The sequence below is a fragment of the Carcharhinus amblyrhynchos genome, chromosome 6 (genome assembly GCF_965287045.1).
Source record: "Carcharhinus amblyrhynchos chromosome 6, sCarAmb.v2.hapA, whole genome shotgun sequence".
NCBI classification, from domain to species: domain Eukaryota; kingdom Metazoa; phylum Chordata; class Chondrichthyes; order Carcharhiniformes; family Carcharhinidae; genus Carcharhinus; species Carcharhinus amblyrhynchos.
Genome location: NC_137329.1, coordinates 62,435,811 through 62,458,170, shown reverse-complemented (window position 1 = coordinate 62,458,170; position 22,360 = coordinate 62,435,811). Strand labels below are relative to the sequence as shown.

At 44.9% G+C, this 22,360-nt stretch overlaps 1 protein-coding gene across 1 annotated transcript in view; it reads right to left on the bottom strand.

Annotated features, from left to right (window-relative positions):
• The window catches only part of nup160 (nucleoporin 160), an 86,520-nt gene extending 72,140 nt beyond the window's left edge, over positions 1-14,380 (bottom strand). Inside the window, exons 1-9 of the mRNA XM_080190540.1 lie at positions 14,002-14,380; positions 12,412-12,517; positions 9,324-9,534; positions 7,332-7,554; positions 5,744-5,822; positions 5,216-5,330; positions 2,401-2,556; positions 2,144-2,224; positions 1,355-1,452 (exon numbers count right to left, since the gene is read on the bottom strand). Of these exons, the coding sequence (XP_080046666.1) occupies positions 1,355-1,452; positions 2,144-2,224; positions 2,401-2,556; positions 5,216-5,330; positions 5,744-5,822; positions 7,332-7,554; positions 9,324-9,534; positions 12,412-12,517; positions 14,002-14,089 (1,157 nt within the window). The 5' untranslated portion in view covers positions 14,090-14,380. The remainder of the gene's footprint in view (positions 1-1,354; positions 1,453-2,143; positions 2,225-2,400; positions 2,557-5,215; positions 5,331-5,743; positions 5,823-7,331; positions 7,555-9,323; positions 9,535-12,411; positions 12,518-14,001) is intronic.
• Between the last annotated feature and the right edge of the window lie 7,980 nt (positions 14,381-22,360).

The window sequence follows — 22,360 nt, the reverse complement described above, 5'->3', positions numbered from 1 at the left end:
CCTTTGATTACCCTGTCTACCATTTTTGTATTTTACGGTTCTTTCTTGTATTATTGTCCTGGTTTCTCTTTTCCCCCTATCACCGTGTACATCAATTGTGGTGAACAACATGCAGGTGAAAGCCACTGATTTGAACACATAAGAAAAGATACTTCCTGACACTGGTTTGGCAATGAAGTATATGTTTGCAATATTTTACTCTATAAATCTAAACTGCATCAAAATTGGTTCCAGTTTCCTCCTTCGTCAACTGGTTTTCAGGGCTGTACATAGGTACAGCCTATCATACTGACAGTCATTAACCATACCATGCACTCCAGCAGGAACAACTCTTAGTGGAAATGCCAACGGCAGACAACCTGGGCACCAGGATCAACTGCGGAAACGGGGAATCCCCAAGTTTCAGTTTTTGCCAGTGCAGTCAAACTGAGTGACAGTGAGGTTGAATGTCTTGGGTTACAGGAAGATATAGGTGAGATGGTCAATTGGGCAGTTAAGTATCAGGTGGAATTTAACCCTAAAAAGTGAAAGGTGATGCGCTTCAGAAGGAGTAACTATGAAAGGTCTGACACTGGGAAGTTCTGAAGGACAAAGGGACCTTGACGTGTTTATCCATAGATCTCTGAAGGTGGAAAGGCAGGTTAGGAGGGTGGTGAAAAAGGCATATGCCACACTTGCCTTTATCAGTCGAGGTATAGATTACAAAAGCAGAGAAGTCGTGATAAAGTTGTACAGGACTTTGGTGAGGCCACAGCTGGAGTACTGTGTGCAGTTCTGGTAGCCGTATTATAAAAAGGATGTGACAGCACTGAAGGTGGCGCAGAAGAGATTAACCAGGATGCTGCCTGGGATGGAACATTCAAGTTACAAAGAGAGATTGGATAGGCTTGGGTTGTTTTCGTTACAGCAGAGAAAACCGAGGGGTGATCTGATTGAGGTGTTCGAGACTATGAGGGGCATGGACAGGGGATGGAAAGGGAGCAGCTGTTCTCCTTAACTGAAGGGTCAGTTACGAGGGGACACAAGTTAAAAGTGAGTGTTGCGAAGTTTGGTGGGAGGCAGAAATTTAAGGAAAAACTTTTTTTTAAAACTCAAAGGTGATGACGTTGGTATGGCCTGGGAGGGCAGAGGAGGCGGGATGGCTCGCATGCTTTATGAAGTAGCTGGATGAACACTTGGCACATCATAACATTCAAAGTTATGGGCCAAATGGGATCAGGTAGGCAGATCAGGACATTTCATGCGTTGGTGCAGACTCGATGGGCCTCTTCTGTACCGTGGTACTCTGTGAAAATCGTGTATAATTACATTTGCTGCTGTTATTTTTGTTTTGATAGTCTCACTGAGAACTTACTGCTCAAAGTTGATGTATCTGACATTCGCCTGGTTGTCCTCGTCCTGCCACAAGGCCCAGATATCCGTGGGAGTCAGGGCAAAATCAACCAGTGTTTCCTGTCAAGAAACCACAAGTCAGACATGTAAACCATTCTTTCCATCAACTTTCTCCACTACCAAGAGGAACAGATAGGGCCAATTCCTCTAAACAAAGGGTGTCTGCAACTTGAAACACTGCCACAAACAGCAAATTATGCTCAATTTTCAGATTTCTGGTAACCAAAGATATTAAGGGATTTGGGGCAAAGGTGGATAAATGGCAGGACGGGCTTGAGTAAACAGCCTCCCCATGTTCCTGATGGCCCAGAATTCCCAATTTTAATCACTAAAAGCTCTTAAATCACTACATTCACTGGAAGGGACACTTGAGGAGTTAACCATCCCCAAGGGAATAATTTGTGAACCATTTTACAGCAAGCTAGCTTCCCTGTGAAAATCATGTTTACAGCAATGGCATAGTCCAAGTCCAATGCTGCGATTAATAATACTACAGTAAGGTTTACAAAGAGGAGCAAAGGGTCTCTGTCCAAATCCAAGCCCCTCACCAACTCATCCACCCCACCCCTATATGCGCTTCAATGATAACAGCTTAGCAGTTACAATATAGGCAGTTCTCCCACTCAGTGTTGTGAATAAGGTACAAAAGTTCTCCTGGGTAAAATTCCCTTTAATGAAGGCAAACATATACAGTCTAATTGCCAAGATCCTTCCAGAACTCAGTAAAAGGCTGATACTCAGAGATACCTACCTGTGTGGAGAAGAGAGTGGAGATGTGATCCAGGCTGTAGCGGTTACTCTCAATGCAGCTCACCAATTGGAAGACACAAAACTGCAAGGAGAACACAGTCAAAATTCATTACTGGGACAGCAGTGAATAGCTTCCTCTTCTGCTATTTCTCAAGATTCTAGGAAACAGGTTTTTAGTGGAGACTGGACAGAATGAATGAATGACCTGGTGCCTAGCACTATGCACACTGTAAATAGCAAATACATTGGAAGTAGTACCTGTCCACGTTTGGGACAATGCAGATAGACCGCCAGGAAGAAACCGGATGAAGAGTATGCCAAACGCAGCTTGTGACCCAGACTGACTGTGTGTCGCAGCTCCTTACTGGCTGGCATGAAAACCAACAGGTCCGCAACCATCAGACATACCTGATCCTAAAGAAAATAAAAGCACATAGTCAGTGCAGAGAATACACCTTATACTCTGCAACACCCAGCATAGAGTTCAATATTGCTCACCGTTAAGGTGCACATCATCCAGCAACTTCTGCTGAAACTGATTTGCCAGTTTCTTCAGCAACAAACCATAGAAATTCATTCTGAAAGCTGATAAATTGTCAGAAAATTTAACAGATTTTTACTTTTTTCTACCTCATTTATCCCCTCTTAATCCAATCTTTCTTTCCCTCTGCATTTATCTTTTATAACCAGGAAGGAATTCTGATTCAGGATCGATATGTATTTGGAAAGGCAAGGACTGATTAGTCATCCAGTACTTCCCCAGAATGGAGAAGCTACAACATCTTCTCCGGAGCATTCAATACATCATCGATGAAGATGAACATCTCGTCAAGGCCATCCCCACCACTTGCCTTCAAACAACTGCATAACCTCAAACAGACCATCGTACTCAGCAAACCACCCAGCCTTCAGAACAGTAACCACGAACCACTCAACCTGCCGCAGCAACCTCTGAAAGACGTGCCAGACCATCAACACTGATGCCACCATCTCATGTGAGAATATCATCCACCAGGTACACATTCCTGTGATTCGGCCAACTCTGTCTATCTGATACACTGCAGGAAAGGATTCCTGAGGCATGGTACATTGGGGAGACCATGCAGATGCTACGACAACGGATAGAGACCGTTCGACAATCACGAGGCAGGAGTGTTCCCTTCCCGTCAGCAGTCAAGAGCATTCAGCCTCTGATTTTCAGGTAAGCGTTCTCCAAGGTGGCCTTCACGACACATGACAATGCAGAATTGCTGAGCAGACTGATAGCCAAGTTCCACACACGAGGACAGCCTCAAGTGGGATCTTGGCTTCATCTCACACTATCCGTAATCCCCACAACTTGCCTGGGCGTGCAAAATCTCACCAACTGTCCTGGCTTGAGACAATTCACACCTCTTTAATCTGTGCTTAACCCTCCCTCCACTCACATTGTCTGCACCTGTAAAGACTCGACTTCCTGTTAAGACTCGCATTCCAACCATTATCTTGTAATTGAGTTTGTGTCTGCATATGCCCTGTTTGTGAACCAAATCCTGCACTCACCCAATGAAGGGGCAGCAATCCAAAAGCTCGTGCTACCAAATAAATCTGTTGGACTTTAACCTAGTGTCGTGAGGCTACTTACTGTGATTAGGGATAGTCAGCACGGCTTTGTGTGGGGGGAATCATGTCTTACAAATTTGATAGATTTTTTTTGAAGGGGTGATCAAGAAAATAGATGAGGCCAGTGTGATAGGCAGCATGTACATGGATTTTAGCAAGGCCTTCGACAAGGTTAGATGTCATAGGAGGCAAGGAGAACTAGCCAATTGGAAACAAGATTGGTTTGCCAGTAGGAGACAGGAAGGTGGTAGAGGGTTGTTGTGTGCTGCACGGATTGGTGCAGGGCCCACTGTTGTTTGTCATTTATATAAATAATTTGGATAATATAGGAGGCATGGTTAATAAGTTTGTGCATGACGCCAAAATTGGCGGTGTGGTAGACAGTGTATAAGGTTATCTAAAACTCTCAGCCCCCTGCCATACTCATTATACAACTATGACTCTGTGGCCAAATTCCCACTCAATTAGATTTTCAAGTTTGTTGATGACACCACCGCAGTGGGTCGAATCTCAAACAAAGACGAGACGGAGTACAGGAATGAGATAGTCTTTGAACTGACGTGACGACAATAATCTCTCCCTCAATGAAGGACACTGACATCGTCTTCAGGGAGCGTAGTAGAGAACACGCCCCTGTTTACATCAACAGGGATGTAGTAGAAATGGTTGAAAGCTTCAAGTTTTTAGGTGTCTAGATTACCAACAACCTGTCTGGGTCCCCTCCATGACGACACTATAGTTAAGAAAGCCCAACATCTCTGCTTTCTCAGAAGACTAAGGAAATTTGGCATGTCAGCAACGACTGTCACCAGCTTTTATAGATGCACCATAGAAAGCATTCTTTCTGGTTGTATCACAGCTTGGTATGGCTCCTACTCTGCCCAAGACCACAAGAAACTCCAAACAGTCATGAATGTAGCCCAATCCATCAGGCAAATCAGTCTCTCATCCATTGACTGTCTACATTTCCTGCTGCCTCGGCAAAGCAGCCAGCAAAATTAAGCACACCATGCATTTCCAACATATTCTTTTCTACCTCCTTCCAGCAGGAAAAAGATACTGAAGTCTGAGGACATGTACCAACCGACTCAAGAACAGCTTCTTCCACGCTGCCGTTAGACTTTTGAATGGATCTATCTCACATTAAAATGATCTTTCTCTACACCCTAGCTGTGACTGTAACACTGCATTCTGCACTCTCATTTCCTTCTCTATGAACGGTATGCTTTGACTGCATAGTGCACAAGAAACAATAGTTTTCAAGGAATATTAATACATGTGACAATAATAAATCAAATCAAAGACGGCCCACACAAGATTGTCCATGCAAATGGACGGCTTAAAATCACAAAATCTAACCCCCACCCCTCTATGCACCCCTCCCAATTACAGGTAGGAAGAATTTGCTGGAAACAGTTGTCCAAAATGTCCTGTCAAAGTACGTTTGCTTACCAACAACCTTGTTACGCACCTTGTAGGACCAAAGTCGCAGCTTATGGTCCTGGCACAGAGCAAAGATAAAAACATCATGTTCCAACAGCTGAACTGCGAGGCTGACAGGCAGATCTGAGGGGCCTTGATCACCCCTGCAGAGAGCACAGAAAAGTCTTTGAATCATCTTTAACCAGGCTTCATTTAGCAAACACAATTATTCCATCCCTTCTATATTATTACCCTGTGTCATTTATACACAACCTGCAGCTTCCATGCTGCTTGATTTTGCAATAAACATGAGGTGAAAACAGGCAGCAGTAGGTTACACAGCAAGGATCTCCCCTCCAGTGGGAATGGGAAATAAGCCCCCCCTAATCACTATGTCCCCACTGACACCAAGTAATAGGGAATGGGAATGGCTCTTCCAATTCCTCAACACCATTCCTCCTATCCTAAGGTGCAGGGCTTATGCCCTCCCCCTTCAAGATCAGGGTCTTGTGAAGAGACAGGCCTCTCATGTCCCAACACCTCCCGCCACCCCACCCAAAGCTCCACTCACACTCACCTGATTGCTGTTGACATCCACCCTGTGAGTAAGCGCTGCATGACGGAGCTCTGTTTCAGCTCCATTGAAGCCAGAGAGCCTGGAACAACACAACAATCAATCTCTTCTCTCCCAATCAAAACAGCCTGAAGTTCAGAGTGAACAGTAAAGCTGCAGACTCTGATGCAAGCCTATCCCAAAAACACCACTCAGTGAAAACCGTACTGACTCCCTTTGTAAAGTGACAATAACCATTGCTCATTTTAAATTGAAAGAAGTGGTTTACCAGTTAGAAATGACAATAGATTTGATATCTGTGAGCAAGCTGCAAGACTGTAAGGTGCAGTCTAATTAAAACTCAAATGGCACCAGAAGTCTAAAAACTGACAGAAGTCTATACTAGAATTACACTGGAAAGTTGCCTATACTTTATACTACATGGGAAACACTGGAAAGTTAACGGTTTTGACTTGCTCAGCTACTTCCCCAATCACAGATCTGCATTGTACAGCTGGTATTCATAAGAACATAAGAAATAGGAGCAGGAGTAGGCCATCTAGCCCTTCGAGCCTGCCCCGCCATTCAATAAGATCATGGCTGATCTGTTGTGGCTCAGTTCCACTTTCCCGCCCTCTCCCCATAACCCTTAATCCCCTCTCTTATCAAGAACCCATCAACCCGCTTCTTAAAAATATTTAGCGAGGCAGCCTCCACCACTTCAACGGGCAGAGAATTCCAGAGATTCACCACCCTTTGAGTGAAGAAGTTCCTCCTCAACTCCGTTCTAAACCGCCTCCCCTTTATCTTGAGGCTGTGCCCCCTAGTCCTACTGTCTTTTTTGAGCGGGAAGAGTCTCTCCACCTCTATCCTATCCATCCCATTCATCATCTTATACGTCTCAATGAGATCTCCCCTCATTCTTCTAAACTCTAACGAGTACAAGCCCAGTTTATTCAGCCTCTCCTCATAGCTCAATCCCCTCAACTCCGGTATCAGCCTAGTAAACCTCCTCTGCACTCCCTCCAGGGCCAAAATATCCTTGCGCAGGTGCAGCGCCCAAAACTGCACACAGTACTCCAGCTGCGGCCTCACCAATGCCCTATACAGCTGCAGCAAGACCTCCCTACTTTTATATTCAATCCCCCTCGCTATGAAGGCCAGCATCCCATTCGCCTTCCTGACCACCTGCTGCACCTGCAAGCTGGGTTTTTGCGACTCATGCACAAGGACCCCGAGGTCCCTCTGCACCGTCGCCTGCTGCAGTTTTTCGCCACGTAAGTAATAGTCCTTCCTACCATTCTTCCTACCAAAGTGGACCACCTCACACTTGCCAACATTAAATTCCATTTGCCATTTCCTGGCCCATTCGCCCAGCCTATCTAGATCCTTCTGCAGACTCTCCACACCCTCCGCACAATTTGCCTTTCCCCCAATCTTGGTGTCATCAGCAAATTTCGACACCCTGCACTCGGTTCCCTCCTCCAGATCATCTATATAAATTCCAATACAATAACAGTGACTGCAATGCTGCAGTAACAAATCACGAGGCTGTACACAGTTGCTTCAGATGATCAAACCAGGATTTATTAAACAGTGAACCCCACATTACCTGCTGTGCCTTGCTCAGGAAGCTGGATTATCAGAATCCCTCCAGACCAAGATGGAAGCGCAAGCAGTGCCTTCCCGTCACCATTCAGCCAGGTGGCTGATGCTGTCGAGTTAGTCGAGTGGCCCTGGATACCAGGAATTAAAAAGCTGTTTGCTGGATCTCGCAGATTCAGTTTCCCAATATCAGTGAAGATGGACTGGATATGACCCTCACTGATCAACTCCTACAGAGACATTAATAGGACAAATACAACGGTTAGCTTAGAGAAATGTAAGTAAGTAATCAGCAGCATCTGAAGCTGCTCTCAGGGATTAGGAGGTTCATATACACAATTGAATCCTGGCTTTGACAGTGGGATAAGAGTTAATTCAGCAAATACTCCTGCTACAATAAGAAGAAATTGAGCATTTCTTAACCCTTTTTGCGCTACCCATTCCAGTTCTAGCATTCTTGGTTTTAAACATTACTGTAAGACATTTCACAACACCAGATTAAAGTCCAACAGGTTTCTTTGTAGCAAATGCCATTAGCTTTCGGAACTGGCTGTTTCTTTGTCAGGTGGGTGGGAGCTTTTTAAACATTTAAATATTACTGAGCAGATCAAGGGCAGTGAGGAACATGAGCTACTCCTTCTTGTGGTACTGTAATTAATGGACCAGAAATTACACAGGAGCAGAACATTCATCTCAGGGTGAGTTCTGTTTGTGCTGTACAATTTGTTGAAAGTTAGTTATGGTTATCTTCACAAATGTGAGAATGAAACAGGATTGAAGTGACAGTGAATTCAGCAGCAATGTGTGAATTCAGATATAACTAGGTAGCTATTGTGGAAAATGAAACATTGTGTAGACACTGCAGCAGCGAGTGTGTGGAGCTGAGGTCATTTTTCAGACATTCTACAGTAACTATGCTGTAACTGACTGGCAAATACTGATAATGGGTGTAGAAAGTTGGACTGTCTATTCAAATCCTGAATCTGTGACCCTTCGTTAGTCTGCAATCATTTTTGACAATTTATGGAGATCAGCTTAATCTGTTCCCATTCAAAATTTGGAAAGCTTTACTAGGTTTACTTCAGACTGTTCTCTGCTCCAGCGTAACAACATTCAGATCACCCTCACACCAAAGGTGCTGCATGCCTGGTGTTCTCTCTCTGAAACTGGGATGTTTGGAACACACCGCACAGACATGGCCCTATACACAACACTGCTTCCACAAGCTCACTACTTACCCTTGGACTGGTGTTTCTTCCTCACAGTCACAGAACGCACTAACACATTCAATGATCTTTCCACCAACGTACCCTGAACCAGGTCTCTCTTCAATCTCTGCAAACTCATTGCACATCTCACACTGGCAGGACAAGCCGGGTGATCACAAAAACAGAAACAAAAGATCGTGGTGCTCAATATCCCACTTCAGGGACACTCAAGCATCTCATTCAGGCAGACACTCCACTGAAATGTTGGAGACACTCCATCTGTTCAGTAAATGTCAAAGAAGAGGGCTCTCATGGCATTTTGGAAGGCGTTGCTCACCTGTGAAATGTTGAGCTCTGCATTTCCTCAAACCTGTTTCAGAACACTCTGCACACAGGAGGAGGAGGTGCGATACAGGAGCAACCTCTTCAGCAGAGTTGCTAACAGTGTCTTCCATCCCTGCACCCAATACAGCACTAGTTTCACTGAATAACCCAAATCTAACAAACCACTACCAGTCAAACATTCCTCAGTAGATAACACAATGACAACTTGGCTTAGTTGAGAGCCATGTGCCTTTGAGTCACCAGGTTGTGGGTTCAAGTCCCGCTTACGATCAATTGATATGACAAAAACACACACTATCTTCTCTTTACGTAAACCTCCCCAGTTGGTTATGAGTGGTCGATCAATCAGCCACGAGCCAGCGGTCGGTCCAACCAACCTGCCTTGCGCCGGTGAAAGATCTATTGGCACTCTGCACTGTACAACCTCTGATCAAATGGTTACTTACACTTCGATACATGCGAGATGGGTGGGGCAGCACAATCCTGTGTACAGTTTGGTTAGTCAGGATAAGGAGAGTCACACAATCATGAGTCTCATGTACATGAACACCAGCTGGCATGACATGACAATTCAGGAACTTGATGCGGACAGTATTGTTGAGGAGGTTAGTGTCCAGAGACTGCTCCGTCAGCTGCAGGGTGTCACCAGAACTGGTCCTGAGGAGATAGAGAAACAGAAATAGCAGCACAAAGCTCATCCAATGATGGTCAGAACATATAACCAAATGTTGGAGTGGGGTAGACTTCTGGTGGAGGACAAGAATCTACCCTGAGCCTTTCACAGGCACCAAGGAAGGAGCATATCACAGTTCTGCCCCCGCTCCCCTGCCAATACATGAGGATCACAACCTGTCACTCATCCTCAGCCGCCCCTCTCCCTGCAATCAAATACACCAGGATCACAACATATCACTCACCCTTACCTGCCCCCACCCCCCCCAACCAAATACAACAGGATCACAACCTGTCCCTTACAACCCTACCCCCTCACAAACACAATAAAATCACAACCTGTTAACCCCCTCACCAATACAACAGGATCACAAACTGCCCCTCAACTTTAAATGTTAGCAAAAGTTTACTAAAAGCAAAATCATAAGAGCTATGAATCGCAGAAAACATAAGCACTGACATCAAAGCCTCTATTGGTATATGAAAAGGAGAATAGTGAAAGTAAACGTTTAGAGGATGAGAATGGTGAGATAATAAAGGGGAACTCAGATAGTAAAGGCATTGTATTTTATTTGTTTTCACAGTGGAAGATAATTTTTTCCCAAAAACTACAAAAGGAACTTGGTGAAAATGCTATAACTAGGAAGAATGTATTAAGTAACCTGATGGGATTAAAGGTAGATATGTCTTCAGGAACTGATGGCCTGCATCCTAGAATATTTAGTAAAGGAGGTGGTAACGGATATAACGGATGCATTAGTTGATATTCCAAAATTCCCTGGATTGTGAAAAGGTACCAGTGAATTAGAAACACGCTATGATACCTTTATTCAGAAAGGGACAGAAGTTAAAAGTGAGAAACTACAGGCCAGTTAGTTTGACCATTGAGGTCAATCATTGAGGAGGAAATAACTGAACACTTGGAAAAACAATGCTTAATCAAAATATTAGAAAAGACTATTCAGTAAAAGATTATAAAAATATATTATGAAAAGTGACTTTAAACACTGTCAGCATGATTTTATGAAGGACAAGTCATGCTTGACAAACTTGGAATTCTTGAGGATGTAACCAGCAAGGTGGATAATGGGGAACTGTGGATGTGGTGTATCTAGACTTCCAAAAGACATTTGACAAGATGCCACATAAGAGACTGAGCCAGAAGATTAATTCCTAAGGAGCTGCAGATAAACTGCTGGCTTGGATAGAAGAGTGGCTGACAGAGGGTCGGGATAAATGGGACTTCTCCGGATGGCAAACTGTAACTATGGTGCTATAGGGTTCAATTCTTGGACCTAAACTATTAACAATCTACATAAATAATCTGCAAACAGGGATCGAGTACAACAAAGCAAAGTTGTGGATGATACTAAAATACATGGGAAAGCAAGCAGCGAAGAGGAGATAAAAAGTTTACAGATGGAGATAGATGGGTTAACGTGCGAGAATCTGGCAGATGGAGTTTAACGTGGCTAAGTACGAGGTTACTCAATTTGGCCAGAAAGTTAAAAGGCCAAATTATTATTTAAATGGGAAGCAGATTCAAAGTGCATCAGTGCAGCGGGATCTGGGTGTCTGTTCAAACACAGAAAGTCGGTCTGCAGGTGCAGCATATAACAAGAAAGGCAAATGGAATCTTGACATTTATTACAAAAGGAACTAGATTTGAAAAGTATTATTACAACTGTATAAGACATTTGTGAGACCACACCTGGAATATCATGTCCAGTTTCGGTCTCCTTACTGAAGGAAGGATATGGTGGCATCAGACGCAGCTCAGAGAAGGTTCACCAGATTGATTCCGGAGATGAAAGTGCTGCCGTATGAGCAGTGGTTGGATAGCTTAGGCCCTTTACTCGCTGGAGTTCAAAAGATTGAAGGGCATCTGATCGTGTTATAGAAAATGCAAGTGAAGTTGAGACTAGGATAAGATCAGCCTTGACCATGTTAAATGGTGGAACGAGCTCGAAGGGCTAAATTACCTTCTCCCACTCCTGATTCCTATGTTCCTAATCCCACCCACAATGCAACAGGATCACAACCTATCCTTCACCCCTGAACGCAACCCATCTCTCACCCACCCTCCAACTCAACAGGATCAAAACCTTTCCCTCACTCACCCCACAAGATCACAGGCTCACCATCATTAGTGAAGTGATGGAAGGTGTCATTGACAGTGTTATCAAGTGACACCTAGTACTCCTTACAGCTCCTCAGGCACAGGCATAGTCTGTGCCTGCATGAAGGAAGACACAGACAACATTCACGTTGGTTGGTTTGACAAGTAACTTTCGTGCCACAGAAGTGCCAGGCTTTGACTATGTCCAACAAGAAAGAATCCAGCATCTCCTTTGCCTGGATGACTGCAGCTCCAGCAACACTCAAGCAGCTTAACACTATCCAGGACAAAGCAGCCCATTTCATCAACACACCATTCAACTCCTTAAACATTACACACAATAGCAGCTGTGTGTACCATCAAAAGATGAACTGCAGCAACTCGCCTAGGTTCCTTCAGCATCACCATCTAAACCCATGATTTCTACCATTTAGATGGACACGGCTAGAAGATTTTTGGGAACACAAGCTGCAGATTCCCCTCAATATGCAAGTGTGACAGCAAGTACAGAGTAACTTCATTATGGTACACTGATATACAACAAGTTATGCTCCAATACTGCAGGACGAGCACTGTCATAAAACAGGCAGTGTACTTCACTGTAACAGCAAGACATAAAAGAATACCAACCAGCACTGGTCAGAGGCTTCAAAACTGTCAACATCTTATCAAATTAAGTCCCTGAGTAGCAATAACATACACAAGCTCCTGCAAGCACAAGGGTAGAAGCAGAAAATACCCACCAATGTATAAACCGATTCCTGGTGACAGACTGCAGCTTCCCACTGTCTTCATAGAAAAATCCACCAGCACTATCGGAATATTTCACTCCTGGAACAGCATTCACTCCTGTAGGACAGACACAAGAGTCAATCTTCAATCCAATCTCCACTCAGAATTTCAGATCAAAGGAACAATCCTCCAAAAGAAATTGTCCCAATTTTCAGCCATATGAAACAAAGAGGAAATGCTGACAATATTTAATTTTTTTTAATAGGTCAGTTCCCAAACTACTCTAACAGAAAGGACACCATCATATTTCAAAAAGTTTTCTTATTACAGTATCCCTCATAGCATGTTACACTGCAGGAGGTACACATGTTTGTGTCAGCTCTCCAAAGTCTCAATCCTATGTCCATTCAGCCCACCTTTCCTGGGCCAACACTGAAAAAGCTCTCCACTCAGTCACCGTCTTCTTGTCTTCTCGCTGCACCTTGTAAAATTTTTTTTTCAAAGTATCATCACTGGAAAAATCATTTGGGAGGCTCAAAAATTCACAAACTTACGTTCTATTTCCTGGAGCTTAGGAAGTGTGTACGATCAAAGTTTTTAGGATATGAAAGGAAACAGATAGGGCTGCTACACAGAAACTATTTCTTCTGCTGGCTGTGTTTAAGATTTGAAAGCTTTGTCTAAAAATTTACAGGTAGACTTTTCAGGTGTGGAGTTAGGAAAGGCTTGAACAGAAAAGGTGGCAGGAGTTTGGAACTCTCTTCCACAGAAGGTAATTGATGTAAGCTCAATTTATAAAATGGTAACTCCACACTGAGGAATGGCCAGATCCAAGGTGAATTGTTCAAGTCGTGCTGTGAATGCAGGATACATTCTACAATATCATTCTTCAAAGCGGCTGATTGACCAACTAATGGATCTTGAGTCAGATGTCACTTTGGGATGGATGTCACTGATGGGGCAAAAGAGGCTGAATTCATGAATTTTGCTGCTATCCAGAAAATAAAGCTTTGTCTGCCAAAGTCATTAAGAGATTTGGGGTGAAGGTGAAGACGCAGACGTGAAGTTAAGTTGTAGATTAGACATGATCACAATGAATGGCAGAAACATGCCCAAGGGCTGAATGGCCTCTTCCTATTCTGGGGCTGAGTCTGGTTCCACAGACTGACAGGGAGAGTCAGGAGCAGGGGACAAATCCCATGTGTTAGCCAATAGAGCAACAGAGACAGTGCACAGACACTTCCCCATACACCCCGCCCCACACCCCCCCCCCCCCAACACACTTGCCCCAGCTCCCTCCCCACACGCACACTCCCACCCCTCAAGCACACACCTTCCTCACACCCCCCCTCCCCCCGCACCAAACACACACACACTCTCTCCTTTCGCTGTTTCCCCTCCTCCTACCCCACATCCTCTCCCTCTCTTACCCAGCTCCGCTCGGCTCTCCACCCCTCGGGTCCCACACACCCTCTCCCGCGCGCTCTCCCACTCCTCTCCCTTCCTCCCCCTCCTCCTCCTTCCTCCCCCTCCTCCTCCTTCCTCCCCCTCCTCCTCCTCCTCCTCTTCCCCCTCTCCCTCTCCTCTTCCCTTCCCCTCACCCAACTCCACTCGGATCTCTCGCCACACGGTGAAATCTCTCTCGGAGTTGTTAATCTCCAACAAGCTTCTTTCACAGACCGCCGCCATCTTGCCGCACAGCCTGCCGGGAGTCAGTCTTTCCCGCCCTTCCAACAGTTTAAAGCGACACCCGCCTTGGACAATTTAAAGCTGAAAGATAGAAATTTCCTTAAAGCGACTCCGGCCGCTCCCAGGACGCTGCAGAATTGGGCAGCTTTCCCTTTCTGATTAGATAATTCCGGATTCCAAGGACACTGTCAGTTCTGAATGGAGGTCCAGAAGAAATCCCTTTGAAAGGGGAAAGCTTTTTTGAAGAAGAAATGATTGGGGATAATGATGCTGGTGGTATTTGTTCGAGATCACAGGGTTAGTATTTGGTGTGTACTGGGCTGGTTTCTAATTTGTTGTGAAGCAGCGGTGTTCAGAAGTACTTCTGTGTACATCAAAATCCAATATTCAGCTGCAGGGACATGCTGGGATGCATGTGGAGAACCATCATGCGTAATCTCAGTCAGTATCCAAAGTGGCTGTGAGCAATTCCTGTCAGATTTCTGCTTTGCTCAGTTTTCAAGGATAATTTAACTTTCCATCAACAGTGGTAAGAGATAAGCTGACGGAATGGGTGGAATTTAATGTGAGACCCATATATTGTCAATAACAGTCATCCATTTGTTCTGTCAGTGAGGTTTTCCATGGCTCTTTAACCCTAATGGCTTCAACATCCTGCTTCTTAGATCTCCCAAGTAATGTGCAGGTTGAATTATTCTCATTTCATTTCTTTTAATTCATTTGATTTATTATTGTCATTTGTATTGATATACGGTGAAAAGTATTGTTTCTTGCATTTTATACAGACAAAACATACTGTACATAGAGTATATAGGAGAGAAGGAAAGGAGAAGATGCAGAAAATAGTGTTCCAGTCATAGCTAGGGTGTAGAAGAAGATCAACTTTCTATAAGGTAGGTCCATTCAAAAGTTTGATGGCATCAGGCAAGAAGCCATTCTTCAGTCAGTTGGTACGTGATCTCAGACTTTTGTATCTTTTTCCTGATGGAAGAAGGTGGAAGAGAGAATGCCCTGGGCGTGTGGGGTCCTTGATTATGTTGGCTGCTTTTCTAAGGCAGCAGGATGATCTGTAGTCTGTGAATGAAGCTTCTCTGATTAAAGGGACCCCTATAGGGTCAGAATGACTGCAGGAAACTATGTTCATGAAAGTTAATGAGGCAAGGAAATAGAGGAAGACATGGGACAGCTGTTACCCCAACCCCTACTCTTCCTTGGAGATGAAGCTGAAGGCAGTCTGTACAGAGCATGAGGTACTCTTTCCCCTTGGCATTTAAAATTCAGCCCAAACGGTGAGAAAGAAGCACCTCCTCAAGCTTAGTGCTATTTAGTTTCACCTCTTGGTCAGTTAGTGAAGTAAGTTCTGCCCACCAACTCACGCTGGTTGTCAAGGAATGATACGAAATAGATTGAAATTCATTATAAACATTATTCTGGGTTTTTCATAGATTATCTGTAAAAATAAATAAATCCCAGAGTTATTGACAGTAATTCGCAGTTCTGATGAAGAGTCACCCAGCTTAAACATTAACTCTGTCTCTCCACAGATGTTGCCTGACCTGTGGCGCATTTTCTTATTTCCAATTACAATATTTGCAGTATTTAACTTTTACTGAATTGGTTTATAAATTGTCTCGCTTTACCAGCATTGATTAATCTGTGTTCCAGAAAGCCATGGGGAATAGGTGGGAAATTTGAGATGATAGACAAACACAAAATTGGAGCCAGAGTAGGGGTTATTTGGCCCTTTGAGCATGTTCCACTGCTTAATGGAAAGCAGTGGTATTGTCACTAGACAGTAATCCAGAGACCCAGGGCAAGGTCTGGGGACTTGGGTTAAAATCCCATCATAGCAGATAGTGAAATGTGAATATAATAAAAAAAAATCTAGAATTGAAAGTCTAACGATGACCATGAAACCATTGTCGATTGTGACCCATCTGGTCCGTCTACTTTAGGATAAAAATGGAAAGGGACGAGTGCCGGCCGAACGGGAGTGTGCTGAACTGGGGAAAGGCGAACTATGGCAGGATTAGGAGGGAGCTGCAGGACACTGATTGGGAGGGACTGTTAGCTGGCAAGTCCACGGTTGGCAAGTGGGAGGCTTTTAAGGGCAAAATGAAATGGTTGCAGGGGAGGTATGTTCCGGCTAAGCAGAAGGATGGGAAAGGTAGGATTAGAGAGCCGTGGATTACAGGGGGTATTGAAGACTTGGTCGGGAAGAAGAGGGAGGCGTATGTTAGGTCGAAACGACTGGGTACGGAGAGTGCGCTGGAGGAATATAGAGAGAGTAGGAGGGAGCTAAAAAGGGGAATTAGAAGGGCGAAGACAGGGCATGAAATGGCTTTGGCTGGTAGGATTAAGAAAAATCCGAAGGCATTTTATTCCTATATTAGGAGCAAGAGAGTAGTTAGAGGGAAAATTGGTCCTCTTAGGGACAAAAGTGGGGAGATATGTATTGAGTTGGAGGGAACGGGGGAGCTCCTGAATGAATACTTTGCGTCGGTATTCACGAAGGAGAGGGGTTCGGAGTCGTGCGGTCTGTTAGAGGGAGCTGAGGATCAGCTGCAGGAAATATCTATTACGAGGGAGGAAGTGCTAGGGCTTTTAGGTAGCGTAAGGACGGATAAAGCTCCGGGTCCTGATGGTATTTATCCCAGGCTGCTTAGGGAGGTGAAAGATGAAATTGCTGGGCCTCTGGCGCAAATCTTTGTCTCTTCTTTGGACACAGGTGAGGTCCCAGAAGACTGGAGGGTAGCAAATGTGGTACCGCTGTTCAAAAAAGGTAGCAGGGATAACCCTGGAAATTATAGGCCGGTGAGTTTGACATCGGTGGTAGGGAAATTAATGGAAAAAGTACTTAGGGATAGGATGTATGAACATTTGGAGCGTTGCGGTCTGATTGGGGATACGCAACATGGCTTTGTTAGAGGGAGGTCTTGCCTTACGAATCTGGTGGAATTCTTTGAGGAGGTGACAAAAACGGTTGACGATGGGAGAGCCGTTGATGTCATCTATATGGATTTCAGTAAGGCGTTTGACAAAGTCCCTCATGGTAGGCTGGTAGAAAAGGTTAAGGCGCATGGGATACGAGGTCAGGTAGCTAGGTGGATTGAGAACAGGCTGGGTAATAGGAGACAGAGGGTAGTTGTGGAGGGGACTTTGTCCGGCTGGAGGCCAGTGACCAGTGGTGTGCCGCAGGGCTCAGTACTGGGACCTCTCCTCTTTGTAGTCTACATAAATGACTTGGAAGAGAGCGTAGGTGGTGTGATCAGCAAGTTTGCTGATGACACCAAGATGGCAGGGTTGGCGGGTACCGAAGTGGATTGTGAGGTGATACAACAGGATATAGATAGGTTGGTGCATTGGGCAGATAGGTGGCAGATGGAATTTAATCCTGACAAATGTGAGGTGATGCATTTTGGAAGGAATAATGTAGAGAGGAGTTATGTGATTAAAGGTAGACAAATTAGGAGTATAGAAACACAGAGGGACCTGGGAGTGCAGGTTCACAAATCCATGAAGGTTGCGACACAAGTGGAGAATGTTGTCAGGAAGGCTTATGGAATGCTAGCCTTTATAGGAAGGGGTATAGAGTTTAAAAGCTGCCGTCTAATGCTTCAGTTGTATAGAACGTTGGTTAGACCGCATTTGGAGTACTGCGTCCAGTTCTGGTCACCTTACTACCGGAAGGACGTGGAGGCTCTGGAAAGGGTGCAGAGGAGGTTTACCAGGATGTTGCCTGGCATGGAGGGGCTGGGTTACGAGGAAAGGTTGGAGAAACTGGGACTGTTCTCCTTGGAAAGACGGAGATTGAGGGGGAACATGATAGAGGTATATAAGATACTGAAGGGAATAGACAGAGTCAATAGTGAGAGACTGCTCCCTAGATTGGTTACAAATACAAGAGGGCATGATTTAAGGGTGAGGGGGGAGAGGTATAATTTGGATATGAGAGGAAGGTTCTTTACGCAGAGAGTTGTGGGGGTATGGAACGCGCTACCGAGTAGGGTGGTGGAGGCGGGAACGTTGGACTCGTTTAAGGTTCAGTTAGATAGGCACATGAGTGAAACGAGGATGGAGGGTTATGGTAGGGGTTATTAAATAAGGGTTAGAACCTCGGGAGACACCGGAAAGGCAGGCTTGTGATTAACGTTTTTGTCTTTTATTCCGCAGGTGGAGGTCCACCTCGTTGTCAAACGAGGGGCATGCACACGGTGGGTCGTGCGTGGGCTACTCTTGGAGGTTCCGGGAGTGGCCTAGTACTTCGTGCCGGTGTGTGTGCTTGATCCTGGACCGGTAGACGGGCGCCGCAACAGCTCAGTGACTAGCACTGCTAGCTGTGCAGATACATGGATTTGGGCCTGTGTCTGTGGGAGTTTGCACATTCTCCCTGTGGATGCGTGGGTTTCCTCCGGGCGCTCCGGTTTCCTCCCACACCCCAAAGATGTGCTCTTAGGCTGATTGGTTTTACCAAAGTGACACTATTCTCCCCTGAATCTGGCTAAGTCAGGGGTTCTATTCGTAGACACGCAGGGTAGAATAGGTGTAGGGTGATGCGGCGGCGCGGGCTTGTTGGGCCGAAGGGCCTGTTTCCCGTGCTGGGTTGTTCTTTGTTCTTTGTTCTTTGGTTCACTAATGCCCTCTAGGGAAGGAAATCAGCTGTGCTTCCTTTATCTGGCCTCTACCTCCTTCACAATTATTCTCAGCACTGGTGCACCACAAGGCTGTGTCATCAGCCCCTTACTATACACCTTATACACTTATGAATGTGTGGCGAAATTCCCCTCCAACTCTATTTACACGTTTGTTGAAGTCATCACTGTAGTGGATTGGATCTCAAACAATGACGAGACAGGAAAGAGATAGAGGAACTGGTGAAATGGTGTGATGACAATAATCTCTCAATGTCAGTAAAACAAAGGAGATAGCCATTGACTTCAGGACACATAGTCTACATTAACGGGGACAAAGTGGAAATGGTTGAGAGCTTCAAGTTTCTAGGTGTCCAGATCACCAACAACCTGTCCTGGTCCCCCCCGCATGCTGAACTATAGTCAAGAAAGCCCACCAACACCTACTTTCTCAAAAGACTAAGGAAATTTGACATGATTGCTACAACAATTTTTACAAATGCACCATAGAAAGCATTCTTTCTGGCTGTATCACAGGTTGGTGTGGCTCCTACTCTGACCAAGACTACAAGAAACTACAAAGGGTCGTGAATGATGCACAGTTCGTCACGCAAACCAGACTCCCATCCATTGACTCAGTCTATACTCCCCACTGCCTTGGAAAAGCAGCTAGTATAATCAAGGACATTATCCATCTTATTCCCTTGGGAAAAAGGTACAATAGTCTGAAATCAAATACCAACCAACTCAAGAACAGCATCTTCCCTGCTGCTGTCAGTCTTTTTAATGGACTTATCTTATATTAAGCTGATCTTTCTCTACATCCTAGCTATGACTGTAACACTACAGTGTGCATCCTCTCCTTTCCTTCTTCCCTATGTACTCTATGAATGGTATGTTCGGTTGTATAGAGCACAAGAAAGAATACCTTTCACTGTATACTAATACATGTGACAATAATAAATCAAATCAAAATGTGGCTCCAGACTCAGAGCAATGTGGTTGACTCTTAACTGTTTCTGAAGTTAGTTAAGAAATGGCACTAAATGCCCGTCCCACAAATAAAAAATAGGATAATGTTGGTGATATTTTAGCTCAGTTACATCTCATTATCCCCTTTTGCCGATGTTAAAAATCCATCTCTAATTTGAATAAACTCAACAACAAACGTGTCCAATTTTCTGCAGGGGAGACATCTGAGCATTCAAGTGAAGTAATTCCTCAGTCTGAAATGGCTGCAGTATGGTCCAGCAGAGAAGGGTTAAGGTTAAGGAATGACTCCTGCTGCTGCAATCAGCTCTCAGTTTATAAATAAATGTGCTTTTCGATTTGGTGCTTTTGCAGGTTCTGTGCTGGGGAGCGCTATCTGTACCTTGACCTGTGTATTTATTATAAATCTTATCACAGCAATAGAATCCTAGGCCCATAGATACCGGAGTGTACAAACCAGCTGACACGATAACATAAGAACATAAGAAATAGGAGCAGGAGTAGGCCATCTAGCCCTTCGAGCCTGCCCCGCCATTCAATAAGATCATGGCTGATCTGTCGTGGCTCAGTTCCACATTCCCGCCCTCTCCCCATAACCCTTAATCCCCTCGCTTATCAAAAACCCATCAACGCGCATCTTAAAAATATTTAGCGAGGCAGCCTCCACCACCTCAACGGGCAGAGAATTCCAGAGATTCACCACCCTTTGAGTGAAGAAGTTCCTCCTCAACTCCGTTCTAAACCGCCCCCCCTTTATCTTGAGGCTGTGCCCCCTAGTCCTACTGTCCTTTCTGAGCGGGAAGAGTCTCTCCACCTCTATCCTATCCATCCCATTCATCATCTTATACGTCTTAATGAGATCTCCCCTCATTCTTCTAAACTCTAACGAGTACAAGCCTAGTTTATTCAGCCTCTCCTCATAGCTCAACCCCCTCAACTCTGGTATCAGCCTAGTAAACCTCCTCTGCACTCCCTCCAAGACCAAAATATCCTTGCGTAAGTACGGCGCCCAAAACTGCACACAGTACTCCAGCTGCGGCCTCACCAATGCCCTATACAGCCGCAGCAAGACCTCCCTACTTTTATATTCAATCCCCCTCGCTATGAAGGCCAGCATCCCATTAGCCTTCCTGACCACCTGCTGCACCTGCAGGCTGGGTTTTTGCGACTTATGCACAAGGACCCCGAGGTCCCTCTGCACCGTCGCCTGCTGCAGTTTTTCGCCACGTAAATAATAGTCCTTCCTACCAAAGTGGACCACCTCGCACTTGCCAACATTAAATTCCATTTGCCAGTTCCTGGCCCATTCGCCCAGCCTATCTAGATCCTTCTGCAGACTCTCCACACCCTCCGCGCAATTTGCTGTTCCACCAATCTTGGTGTCATCAGCAAATTTCAACACCATACACTCGGTTCCCTCCTCCAGATCATCTATATAAATGGTAAATAGCTGAGGCCCCAGCACCGACCCCTGGGGCACTCCACGAGTCACCAACCGCCAATCCGAATAGCACCCATTAACGCCCACTCTCTGCCTCCTATTTGACAACCAATCCTCTATCCACGCTAACACCCTACCCCCAACTCCATGCCCCCTTACCTTCTGCAATAACCTCTTGTGAGGTACCTTGTCAAACGCCTTCTGAAAATCAAGGCAGTCACAGTTACAGCAGTGTTAACCTGCACATGGGGGTTACTCTCCAACAATCAAAACTGCAGGGCTGACAAATATGAAGCTTGTTCCAGCCAATGAGAAGACTCATTGGCCTGAATTTGGAATATGGAAGCAGGAAAAAAGTTAATGGGGTGTGAGACGATCAGATCCCTTGAGCATCACGCTCTGGATGCTTTTATAATTGTAAGGAAACTGTGGGACACAGCATAATCACATATTATCTATAAGAGATTCAATAAGCCACTAAAGAGGTTTATAAAACTATATTGGTTTATGTTAAAAAGGATATCAACTCCTGATTTTTAAACTAATTCCCTTATTTTTAAGAGTTTGTCTCCTGATTTATAAGTGAGAGAGTGAGACTGACATTATTCCCTGGTCCAGTCTATCTGAAGACCTTTCACTGGATACAGTGGACACATGAGGAGTGTTTGAGGACTCTAGGGCAGTACTTGATGGACTTTAGAAGGATAAGGAGGGATCTCACTGAAACTTACAGACTATTGAAAGGCCTGGATAGAGTGGACGTGGGGAAGATGTTTCCATTGGTGGGAGAATCGAGGATCCAAGGGCACAGCCTCAGAATAAAGGGATCACACTTTAGAATTGAGATGAGGAGGAATTTCTTCAACCTGAGAGTGATAAATCTATGGAATTCATTGCCACAGAGAGTGGAGGCCAGGTCATTGAGTGTACTTAAGACAAAGATAGATAGGTTCTTGATTGGTAAGGGGATCAAAGGTCACAAGGAAGAGGTGGGAGAATGAGGTTGAGAAAATTATCAGCCATGATTGAATGTCAGAGCAGATTGGATGGGCTGAATGGCCTAATTCTGCTCCTATAGCAAATCATCTTAATGCTGGAATCCTGCTGCTTCTGCAGATGCTGAAACCTTTTTACTGCAAACCCCAAAAAACGCCTGGCTGCTTGAGCTCCGACTACCCTGAACAAATAATGTGGATGTGCCGGCGTTGA